Raw genomic sequence first — 12,363 nt, forward strand, 5'->3', positions numbered from 1 at the left:
TAATAATTTCTTCTTATGAACTGCAAAAGAGAAGGCAGCACTGCAACATGTGAGGCTGCTCATCTGCACATTCTGCACATATTACTCTAACTCTGCTTCTGCTATTTCAGACCATCTATAGATGGTCTGAAATGAAAACAAACTGTCAATGCTGCCACACAATGTTAATGTATTGAGCCCACTTGTTTTTCACACAATACAGATCATGTGCATTTAATTATAATTTACATAAATGACTTTGTATATAAAACAATTTATATATAAATATTGATTAATAATGATTAATACAGAAAAACTAATTCCAAATGTTGTGATTATGAGACTTGATTCTGTGCATACTGGCTACATACTTTTCTAATTAGGCCTTTGATAAACGTGGGAAGACAGTTTCATCGTCCTCACAGGAGCTGCGACAGACCTGTCCATACCTGCTACATCCGGTATAGGACTTTCAAAATAATTATTTTCTATTAGTTGTAAAGCAGCAGACGAAAGCCTGTGCGCCACTGGTTCCCCCAAGTCATGGTGCTTGGTGCTTTCAGTGGTGCGGAGTACACACAGAGACAATATGGATTCTTCCACCTTTTCTACATGGCCCTAGTTATTACACGTTTAGACACAAGTTCACTAAGCTAATTCTTGTTTTATTTTTGTATTTACACCATTTACATTCTTTTACCAAAATCTGCTGTCGGCTGAAGTCTTTTTTATAAGTGCGTACGTTGTTTCTCTCTACTCTGAAGAACCTGAAGAGACGGGAGTGGGATGCACTTCCCATGAGCTGGTGGCGCAACATTTCCAGTAACAGCTTTCCAGACCAGGAAGACTCTCGCATTATACTCTACTCACGCAGCAAACTATGTTCACTCCCTGAGAGAAAGGCGTAGCTGAGTTTGACGGTCGTTTTCGATGGAAACAAACGGATTAAACCGTTTCAGCGATGAGTTAAACAGGTAATGTTAATACTTGGAAATGTCTGTGTCTCTAAAATAATGAAATTGTTGCGTTTAAGGAGATAAAAATATCTGCTGTTGTTTGCTTTCAGGTCATTCTGCGGTAGGAAGATTTTTATCCTGCTTATTTTAGGGAACATTGTGACTGTGTTAGCTCTTCCTGGTACGTATGTTAGACAGGTAGACAGTTTTTCAATAGTGTACTTATGTACCAACGCTCTCTCACTGACAGTCTCTTCGGTTAATGTCTGTTTCGTGCAGAAGTTCATAATGAAACGAGCCCAAATCTGGACTGTACCAACGACTTAGACACAGAGATGTCTTGCCAATTTAAAGCGCAAAATTGCTCTGGATACGATGTGACTCTGGTGTGGAACGAAAAAAAAGCGTGAGTTGTTCTTATTCAGTAGGTTTTTTCAGTATTCAAGTGTTTCACTACACTAAATCGTATATTTGAAAGCTTAATTTTGGTTTTTAAATCAAATAGCCTAAAATTATGATAACGGTCATTTTCACTAAAATTGTCAATTCAGTAGATTTTTCAATATTGTATATGTAATATTAATATCAACCCAGCTAGAAATCATCTAAAAATCATCTTTTATTCCACAGGCCGGTGCATTGTATTCCTGAGCAGTGCAGTGGAGGATGTTGTTGCTCTGTCAAAACGATAATTGTTCTTGGGGAGAGTCACAACATAACGGTTTGGAAAGATGGCCAAATAAGGGAATCCAAAATCATCAGCATTAAAGAGAGCAGTAAGTTGACTTCTTTGAAATGAAAGTCCACAAATCTGTAGCTGCCAGACATAGATGGACCCAGACCTAGAATAACAGTGAATGGGGGCAATAAAAGATGGAGGTTAGCTAAGATATTTCCTCTTACTTGTCTTATCTCTGTTCCTCTACAGTAAAGCCCAAAACCCCAACAATCATGTCAGTGGATGAAGTCAACGGGAATTTTCATGTCAAGTGGAAAACGAACATTGATGCCATTACCAGCTCTATGTTTACGCCTTATGTGATATACCATAAAAAAGGAGACACGGAAAAGGTAGGAGCGATGCCATAGGCACTGTGTGACACTGAGATCGTTTGTCCTGGAGATGTGACATAGACACAGGCATTTGATTTCTTCTTTCTCCATACCAGGTCAATATGTCTGTCAGCGAATCTACCACTGATGGACTCAATACCTATGTAATACTTGGTCAAAAATTGGAACCAAGTACAAAATATTTGGTCAGCCTGCAAACCTACACTGATCGGAGTGGCAAGTTCAGTGACAGCAGCAAAGAGTTGGAATTCACAACACGTAAGTGTCATCTTTACAATCTTTTTGTCACTTCTTCTGCAGTACAGTGTATATATGTGTATCATTTGTATCATGATATTAGTGTCGATATCGAAGCAGTTTATCTGTAGAAAAAGGAGTCACAAAATCAATGAGACACAAATGCTGAACCAGAGGATGGGCCTATTGTGTTAAAGTTCATATTATCATATCATATTAGGAGTGTGTGAAAAACAAAGTGTTTTATGACACATTATTTGAAATCCAAGACACCTGTAAAACTAAAATTTTAACAAATTCTGGGAGGTAACAAGGCATAAATGTTGTTCTAGGCATATATCACGTACTTCTATCTAGTTTTTTTTTCTCTGTGCTATGTCGTCTGTACAATAATGAGTGATTTGTAAACTTATTTCATACATGTTACTTCACAGCTGCCTCCTCTAATGTCCTGCTCATCGCTCTCATCATCAGCCTCAGTATTGCTGCAGTCCTAATCAGCAGTGCTATATTTGTCTGCTCTGTAAGGTAAGGACTAATAGCCTCATTTGTCTTTTCATGAAAGGCATTTCCTTTAGATACTGTAACTTCTGTGTGCTGTGTTTATGAAACGTGTGTCGTTTTGTTGATTTTAGGTTGAAGACACAGTGGTGGGACCTGATTTCCAAAGGTCCAAATCCAAAACTTCTTATTATGCGTTCATATGACCAAGAGGTGAGACACTGAGTGATGTAAACTTAATGTTGGTAAAAAATCAAAAACATGAATCTCCAATTTTTGGCATCTTTTTATTTTCCTTAATCACACGTAAACATCAAAGTTATAATCCTTACAATTTTCACAAACTCATAATATTTGTCATTGCCATTTTTTTCAGAAATAGACATCCACTGCATCTACATTCTGCAACTGCTTCTTTTGTAGTCGTTTTCATTGTTAGTGCCTTCACACATGAGAGATTCACAGGAGACAATGCAGCATGTAACCAGGCGTTACCGACATTATATTCTGGGAAAAATACTCATGCCAATTCCGTTCAAACAATCCGAGTTTGTTTGGCTGCACTGTAAACTGATAAACCAATAATTCAGCTGCTCCAGCTGCTGCTAATATTAAACTGTATGTGTTGTTACCATGGGAACCACAGGTGTCATCAAACCATGAAAGACTGCAACCTAACTTTAAAACTTTCCACATACTTTCAAAAACATGAAAAAAATCAACGTAAAAATGCCTTTTCTACACTGTTAAATGGTGCACGAAGTATGAATTGGATAGAAACATTTCTAAACTGATCCCTTTAACTGAAATGTTTCTGATCTATAGTTTTAATTGTGTTTCCTTCTGTGAATCCTTCTTGTTTCAGTGGTTGAAACCTGAGCCAACCATTATTTCCCCTGCCTGTGTTGAGACCCTTGTTCCTGATGATGGCAAACCATGGTGAGTATGGCTGCATTAGTGCATCAACAGTACAGCACATTTCCTTTCCATTTCTTTCTGTGTGATTATATTGGCATTTTATGTGACCCGTTTCTCTGTGTTCAGGTCGAAGGGGTCACTGACAGACAATAGCAGTGGGAGCTTTCAGCAAAGCAGTGGAATCAGCACTGGATCCTCTTGTCTCAGTTATGCTAACACAGAACCTGCTGATATTATAGCCGGGGTTCATGATGCCCTTGGTAAAGCCTTCCCCAATATCAGTCCAATATCACCTTTGACCACCAACCTGCTCACAGAATCAAACAAAGACAGTGGTTTATTCTCTGCTCCCAACAATCCCTGTAGTGTCAGAGCTGATGACGTGAATTCTGGATCATCAGGCTTTGACAATAAAACCTATTCCATTCTCATTCCCAACTGCCCACGTCAGATTATGATGGACAGCTCTGAAGTCCAGACACAGGATGCAATGCTTTGTGACTCTGCTTACCATCCTAGTGAGGGTGACATGGTGATCTGTCCTGACCAAGAGGTACCAGCGTGTCCGCTTCTTAATTTACCAGCGGTGGTTTCATCTCCAATGCCATCAGACATGTCATATCAGCCGTGCAATGCAGATTCTGGACAATTATCACTTGCAGACGACTCCAGTTTGTCCTCCATCTCTAGTGGCACCAACACAAGCGCCTCATGTGATCCTGTGACCAGAGTTGAGGCTGGATGTGACAGCTTTGAAGAGGCCACCATATATGATGACAATCCCTGTTACGGCTGCATGCCTGCTGGCTCACACAACTTTCCTCAAGTGAACGATGACTACCAGGCATTTCAAAGTCTAGTGGGACAGCCTGATGTTTTATTTTCAGAGCAGAGAAGTGTCGAGAGAGAGGAACATTTGGATAAATATCCAGCGGAATCATTCACCAAGATCCCTCCAGTCACTCCAGATTTCATTAACAATGTTCAGAGTGACCAGGGTCTCTCTGAGCTCCAAAGACCTTTTCTCTCTCTGCACTCTGCTGAGCCTATGACAGTCATTACAGACAGCAGCTATCAAAGTGTGTAGCGCTGAATCTTTTCCATTAACTTCTGTGTCATTAAATAATAAGCCTAGCTGAGTAATGTTGGGATGCAAGAGAGGGCTTCAGTTTTGATGTTCACTTGTGAACGATGGACTTTGAGATCTATTTAATAGCTTTTCCTGCGGTTCTAATTCACAACATCTGCTGTAGGCAGCACCTTGAGTTAACATTGTTTTTTCAGTTTCGATATTACTAGTTTTAAAATGTTGTATATATTTTGGTGTATATATTTTGTTTTTTTATTTTGTTGCCTTGCTTAAAAGAAAACACACTTTTTGCACATTAAGAACAAGTAATTTGTGAATACTTTGAAACTGTAGTATTTAGATCACATGATTGGTTTTGATGTGAAACATCCATAAAGTTTCGTACATAAAAGCATTAATGTAAAATTTCAGAGAATAACCAGTAGAATCATTCACCAAGGTCATTCTTTATTAAAACCCTCCAAAAGTGATGTAAATAACCAGATGACTACCTGTTTTCTGATAACTCATTACATGTCAGCAGAACAGCTCTTGCAACATAAAGCTCTTTTGTGAAATGCACCTCTTCTGCATTTGAGATATGTTGCTGAGAACACTGAGAACAGATTCAAGATATTCTTGCATTAGTAAGTTAACTAATAATTTCTTCTTATGAACTGCAAAAGAGAAGGCAGCACTGCAACATGTGAGGCTGCTCATCTGCACATTCTGCACGTTACTCTAACTCTGCTTCTGCTAGATGGTTAGAAATGAAAACAAACTGTCAATGCTGCCACACAATGTTAATGTATTGAGCCCACTTGTTTTTCACACAATACAGATCATGTGCATTTAATTATAATTTACATAAATGACTTTGTATATAAAACAATTTATATATAAATATTGATTAATAATGATTAATACAGAAAAACTAATTCCAAATGTTGTGATTATGAGACTTGATTCTGTGCATACTGGCTACATACTTTTCTAATTAGGCCTTTGATAAACGTGGGAAGACAGTTTCATCGTCCTCACAGGAGCTGCGACAGACCTGTCCATACCTGCTACATCCGGTATAGGACTTTCAAAATAATTATTTTCTATTAGTTGTAAAGCAGCAGACGAAAGCCTGTGCGCCACTGGTTCCCTCAAGTCATGGTGCTTGGTGCTTTCAGTGGTGCGGAGTACACACAGAGACAATATGGATTCTTCCACCTTTTCTACATGGCCCTAGTTATTACACGTTTAGACACAAGTTCACTAAGCTAATTCTTGTTTTATTTTTGTATTTACACCATTTACATTCTTTTACCAAAATCTGCTGTCGGCTGAAGTCTTTTTTATAAGTGCGTACGTTGTTTCTCTCTACTCTGAAGAACCTGAAGAAACGGGAGTGGGATGCACTTCCCATGAGCTGGTGGCGCAACATTTCCAGTAACAGCTTTCCAGACCAGGAAGACTCTCGCATTATACTCTACTCACGCAGCAAACTATGTTCACTCCCTGAGAGAAAGGCGTAGCTGAGTTTGACGGTCGTTTTCGATGGAAACAAACGGATTAAACCGTTTCAGCGATGAGTTAAACAGGTAATGTTAATACTTGGAAATGTCTGTGTCTCTAAAATAATGAAATTGTTGCGTTTAAGGAGATAAAAATATCTGCTGTTGTTTGCTTTCAGGTCATTCTGCGGTAGGAAGATTTTTATCCTGCTTATTTTAGGGAACATTGTGACTGTGTTAGCTCTTCCTGGTACGTATGTTAGACAGGTAGACAGTTTTTCAATAGTGTACTTATGTACCAACGCTCTCTCACTGACAGTCTCTTCGGTTAATGTCTGTTTCGTGCAGAAGTTCATAATGAAACGAGCCCAAATCTGGACTGTACCAACGACTTAGACACAGAGATGTCTTGCCAATTTAAAGCGCAAAATTGCTCTGGATACGATGTGACTCTGGTGTGGAACGAAAAAAAAGCGTGAGTTGTTCTTATTCAGTAGGTTTTTTCAGTATTCAAGTGTTTCACTACACTAAATCGTATATTTGAAAGCTTAATTTTGGTTTTTAAATCAAATAGCCTAAAATTATGATAACGGTCATTTTCACTAAAATTGTCAATTCAGTTGATTTTTCAATATTGTATATGTAATATTAATATCAACCCAGCTAGAAATCATCTAAAAATCATCTTTTATTCCACAGGCCGGTGCATTGTATTCCTGAGCAGTGCAGTGGAGGATGTTGTTGCTCTGTCAAAACGATAATTGTTCTTGGGGAGAGTCACAACATAACGGTTTGGAAAGATGGCCAAATAAGGGAATCCAAAATCATCAGCATTAAAGAGAGCAGTAAGTTGACTTCTTTGAAATGAAAGTCCACAAATCTGTAGCTGCCAGACATAGATGGACCCAGACCTAGAATAACAGTGAATGGGGGCAATAAAAGATGGAGGTTAGCTAAGATATTTCCTCTTACTTGTCTTATCTCTGTTCCTCTACAGTAAAGCCCAAAACCCCAACAATCATGTCAGTGGATGAAGTCAACGGGAATTTTCATGTCAAGTGGAAAACGAACATTAATGCCAGCTCTATGTTTGCGCCTTATGTGATATACCATAAAAAAGGAGACACGGAAAAGGTAGGAGCGATGCCATAGGCACTGTGTGACACTGAGATCGTTTGTCCTGGAGATGTGACATAGACACAGGCATTTGATTTCTTCTTTCTCCATACCAGGTCAATATGTCTGTCAGCGAATCTACCACTGATGGACTCAATACCTATGTAATACTTGGTCAAAAATTGGAACCAAGTACAAAATATTTGGTCAGCGTGCAAACCTACACTGATCGGAGTGGCAAGTTCAGTGACAGCAGCAAAGAGTTGGAATTCACAACACGTAAGTGTCATCTTTACAATCTTTTTGTCACTTCTTCTGCAGTACAGTGTATATATGTGTATCATTTGTATCATGATATTAGTGTCGATATCGAAGCAGTTTATCTGTAGAAAAAGGAGTCACAAAATCAATGAGACACAAATGCTGAACCAGAGGATGGGCCTATTGTGTTAAAGTTCATATTATCATATCATATTAGGAGTGTGTTAAAAACAAAGTGTTTTATGACACATTATTTGAAATCCAAGACACCTGTAAAACTAAAATTTTAACAAATTCTGGGAGGTAACAAGGCATATATGTTGTTCTAGGCATATATCACGTACTTCTATCTAGTTTTTTTTTCTCTGTGCTATGTCGTCTGTACAATAATGAGTGATTTGTAAACTTATTTCATACATGTTACTTCACAGCTGCCTCCTCTAATGTCCTGCTCATCGCTCTCATCATCAGCCTCAGTATTGCTGCAGTCCTAATCAGCAGTGCTATATTTGTCTGCTCTGTAAGGTAAGGACTAATAGCCTCATTTGTCTTTTCATGAAAGGCATTTCCTTTAGATACTGTAACTTCTGTGTGCTGTGTTTATGAAACGTGTGTCGTTTTGTTGATTTTAGGTTGAAGACACAGTGGTGGGACCTGATTTCCAAAGGTCCAAATCCAAAACTTCTTATTATGCGTTCATATGACCAAGAGGTGAGACACTGAGTGATGTAAACTTAATGTTGGTAAAAAATCAAAAACATGAATCTCCAATTTTTGGCATCTTTTTATTTTCCTTAATCACACGTAAACATCAAAGTTATAATCCTTACAATTTTCACAAACTCATAATATTTGTCATTGCCATTTTTTTCAGAAATAGACATCCACTGCATCTACATTCTGCAACTGCTTCTTTTGTAGTCGTTTTCATTGTTAGTGCCTTCACACATGAGAGATTCACAGGAGACAATGCAGCATGTAACCAGGCGTTACCGACATTATATTCTGGGAAAAATACTCATGCCAATTCAGTTCAAACAATCCGAGTTTGTTTGGCTGCACTGTAAACTGATAAACCAATAATTCAGCTGCTCCAGCTGCTGCTAATATTAAACTGTATGTGTTGTTACCATGGGAACCACAGGTGTCATCAAACCATGAAAGACTGCAACCTAACTTTAAAACTTTCCACATACTTTCAAAAACATGAAAAAAATCAACGTAAAAATGCCTTTTCTACACTGTTAAATGGTGCACGAAGTATGAATTGGATAGAAACATTTCTAAACTGATCCCTTAAACTGAAATGTTTCTGATCTATAGTTTTAATTGTGTTTCCTTCTGTGAATCCTTCTTGTTTCAGTGGTTGAAACCTGAGCCAACCATTATTTCCCCTGCCTGTGTTGAGACCCTTGTTCCTGATGATGGCAAACCATGGTGAGTATGGCTGCATTAGTGCATCAACAGTACAGCACATTTCCTTTCCATTTCTTTCTGTGTGATTATATTGGCATTTTATGTGACCCGTTTCTCTGTGTTCAGGTCGAAGGGGTCACTGACAGACAATAGCAGTGGGAGCTTTCAGCAAAGCAGTGGAATCAGCACTGGATCCTCTTGTCTCAGTTATGCTAACACAGAACCTGCTGATATTATAGCCGGGGTTCATGATGCCCTTGGTAAAGCCTTCCCCAATATCAGTCCAATATCACCTTTGACCACCAACCTGCTCACAGAATCAAACAAAGACAGTGGTTTATTCTCTGCTCCCAACAATCCCTGTAGTGTCAGAGCTGATGACGTGAATTCTGGATCATCAGGCTTTGACAATAAAACCTATTCCATTCTCATTCCCAACTGCCCACGTCAGATTATGATGGACAGCTCTGAAGTCCAGACACAGGATGCAATGCTTTGTGACTCTGCTTACCATCCTAGTGAGGGTGACATGGTGATCTGTCCTGACCAAGAGGTACCAGCGTGTCCGCTTCTTAATTTACCAGCGGTGGTTTCATCTCCAATGCCATCAGACATGTCATATCAGCCGTGCAATGCAGATTCTGGACAATTATCACTTGCAGACGACTCCAGTTTGTCCTCCATCTCTAGTGGCACCAACACAAGCGCCTCATGTGATCCTGTGACCAGAGTTGAGGCTGGATGTGACAGCTTTGAAGAGGCCACCATATATGATGACAATCCCTGTTACGGCTGCATGCCTGCTGGCTCACACAACTTTCCTCAAGTGAACGATGACTACCAGGCATTTCAAAGTCTAGTGGGACAGCCTGATGTTTTATTTTCAGAGCAGAGAAGTGTCGAGAGAGAGGAACATTTGGATAAATATCCAGCGGAATCATTCACCAAGATCCCTCCAGTCACTCCAGATTTCATTAACAATGTTCAGAGTGACCAGGGTCTCTCTGAGCTCCAAAGACCTTTTCTCTCTCTGCACTCTGCTGAGCCTATGACAGTCATTACAGACAGCAGCTATCAAAGTGTGTAGCGCTGAATCTTTTCCATTAACTTCTGTGTCATTAAATAATAAGCCTAGCTGAGTAATGTTGGGATGCAAGAGAGGGCTTCAGTTTTGATGTTCACTTGTGAATGATGGACTTTGAGATCTATTTAATAGCTTTTCCTGCGGTTCTAATTCACAACATCTGCTGTAGGCAGCACCTTGAGTTAACATTGTTTTTTCAGCTTTGATATTGCTATTTTTAAAACATGGTGTATATATTTTGTTGCCTTGTTTAAAAGAAAACACACTTTTGTACATTAAGAACAAGTAATATGTGAATACTTTGAAACTGTAGTATTTAGATCACATGATTGGTTTTGATGTGAAACATCCATAAAGTTTCGTACATAAAAGCATTAATGTAAAATTTCTGTCAGAGAACAGAATGCAGTTGTTTGAGATAAAAGGCTTTGAATGTGTGCTTGATACAAATGCTTTAACAAAACAGCCACAGCCAACTCATGTATCTATATTTCACAGGTAGTAGTCAACTAAGGTCATTTGTTTTTCAAATTTATATTTACATATCTCATGATCAATGCATTTTCCTTAAATGTTTAAATACTGTGAGAACCACACTGTCTGAATGTCTTTTGTAAGACTTCAGTGATGTTTAAATGTAAAGAGCCTTTTCTGGTAGAGCATCTCAATCTCTTTGAGCTGGATTTGATCAAGAGAGTCATTATAAGAAAATAGCATACACTTTGGTCATCAATCCTGAATCTTTACAAAGAATTATATTGTAACTGGCTGAATTCTTTGTCCAAAACAAGCCACAACAATCAGCTGACATGTTATAGCTGGTGTGGTTTAGGGTTGTGAAATTACTTCCACATATCTCTTCGCTGGAACTGCTGAGGCACTTCCACAGAAAGACACACAGTGACACAGTAGACTATGCTTATCATCACAGCTAAGGCGTGTAACTAAAACAACCAAAACTATTTCACAATAAGAATATGTTTGTAACTGTGAGCTAGTTGTAAATGTTACTATTAAGGCTTATTTTTGTTTAAATAAAAGTCCTTCATATTGTGGCCTGTGGATTATCCTGAGCTGTTTTTGATTCACATAGGCATTGCTGCTGAGTTTTCAATGTTGTAATGCACATTTACTTCACTTGAGTTGTTGTGACAGATGTCAAATCTGCAAATAACATTAAAATTACCCTGCACTAACATGGCTAAACACAGTGAGAAAATGCTTGTTTAGACAATAAGTCAAGTTCACCCCAAGTAGCAGATTTTTGTCACTGTGTCATATTTAAATAACTTACATCTTCTTTGGTAGGAACTTGTGATAAACTTGTGATTGCATAGAAAGACATATCCTTCCTTAATTTGGCATATTCTCTGTTGAAAGTGGGTGTCAGAGCAGGACATGATTTGTGGAGGAATATTTGAAAAGTGTGAACAACGGCACAAAAAATTTCAATTGATTGGGAGGGCAGAGAGATGGGATTACATTTAATCACTTACGATACAAATTAAATTAAATGTAACGCGTTATTTCTGTGTTATGTCATTTTAATTATAAACTCTTTGAATTTACTGAATGATGTTATATAGAAATAATAAAATTGTATCGTTTTATTGTCAAGTCTAATGTACAGGTAGTTTTAACATGAGAATGACTTGCAGAATGCAGAATACTGTGTCATTACCACAAAAATGAATACAGTATTTAACAATTACTGTAATTGTACTGTAACTGACGCGTAATATATTAATATACCATACATGTAAATGTAAATGTAAATGTACTTTATTTATACAGCCCTTTACAACAATCCTTTCGGCGTACCAAAGTGCTTTACAACAGGTAATAAATAAAGCATTCCAATGCAATGTGAACTGTATATGATACTGTATCAAACTGTATGTTCTGCATGTTCAAAATGTGGAAGTGAACACTGTTAAAGGAAGCACACAAGGGTGATAACTTTTATATAGACTTGTGTCAGTGAAGGCTCTGTTGCAATGTGTGGAGCAGCTCATCTGTCACAGCATTAACTCTGCTTCCATCTGGTGGTCTATACATTAATACACACCCTCTCACAACTTTGTGCAGAGCCACATGAAAAAACAACAAGATCACCACCATATTTTAGGATTGACTTTAACCCAGTCCTGCATGCAACAATTAAATGCAACAAACTATTGCTGTACATGTACCACATGTTTGATTTTGAAGAACTGTAAACAAGTGCTTATGATAGTGATCCACTGT

At 38.3% G+C, this 12,363-nt stretch overlaps 2 protein-coding genes across 2 annotated transcripts; both read left to right on the plus strand.

Annotated features, from left to right (window-relative positions):
* The first annotated feature begins 527 nt into the window (after positions 1–527).
* On the plus strand, positions 528–5,239 carry LOC130167737 (uncharacterized). Its single transcript, XM_056374220.1, has 10 exons — positions 528–953; positions 1,046–1,116; positions 1,215–1,341; positions 1,566–1,711; positions 1,864–2,006; positions 2,105–2,267; positions 2,681–2,774; positions 2,882–2,960; positions 3,613–3,686; positions 3,792–5,239. The coding sequence occupies exons 1-10, from the start codon at positions 910–912 to the stop codon at positions 4,750–4,752; spliced, it is 1,902 nt and encodes a 633-aa protein (XP_056230195.1). The 5' UTR covers positions 528–909; the 3' UTR covers positions 4,753–5,239.
* A 615-nt stretch (positions 5,240–5,854) lies between these two features.
* On the plus strand, positions 5,855–11,316 carry LOC130167746 (uncharacterized). Its single transcript, XM_056374231.1, has 10 exons — positions 5,855–6,326; positions 6,419–6,489; positions 6,588–6,714; positions 6,939–7,084; positions 7,237–7,373; positions 7,472–7,634; positions 8,048–8,141; positions 8,249–8,327; positions 8,980–9,053; positions 9,159–11,316. The coding sequence occupies exons 1-10, from the start codon at positions 6,283–6,285 to the stop codon at positions 10,117–10,119; spliced, it is 1,896 nt and encodes a 631-aa protein (XP_056230206.1). The 5' UTR covers positions 5,855–6,282; the 3' UTR covers positions 10,120–11,316.
* Positions 11,317–12,363: the final 1,047 nt, after the last annotated feature.

This window comes from Seriola aureovittata, chromosome 1, assembly GCF_021018895.1.
Source record: "Seriola aureovittata isolate HTS-2021-v1 ecotype China chromosome 1, ASM2101889v1, whole genome shotgun sequence".
In the NCBI taxonomy this organism is placed as follows: Eukaryota; Metazoa; Chordata; class Actinopteri; order Carangiformes; family Carangidae; genus Seriola; species Seriola aureovittata.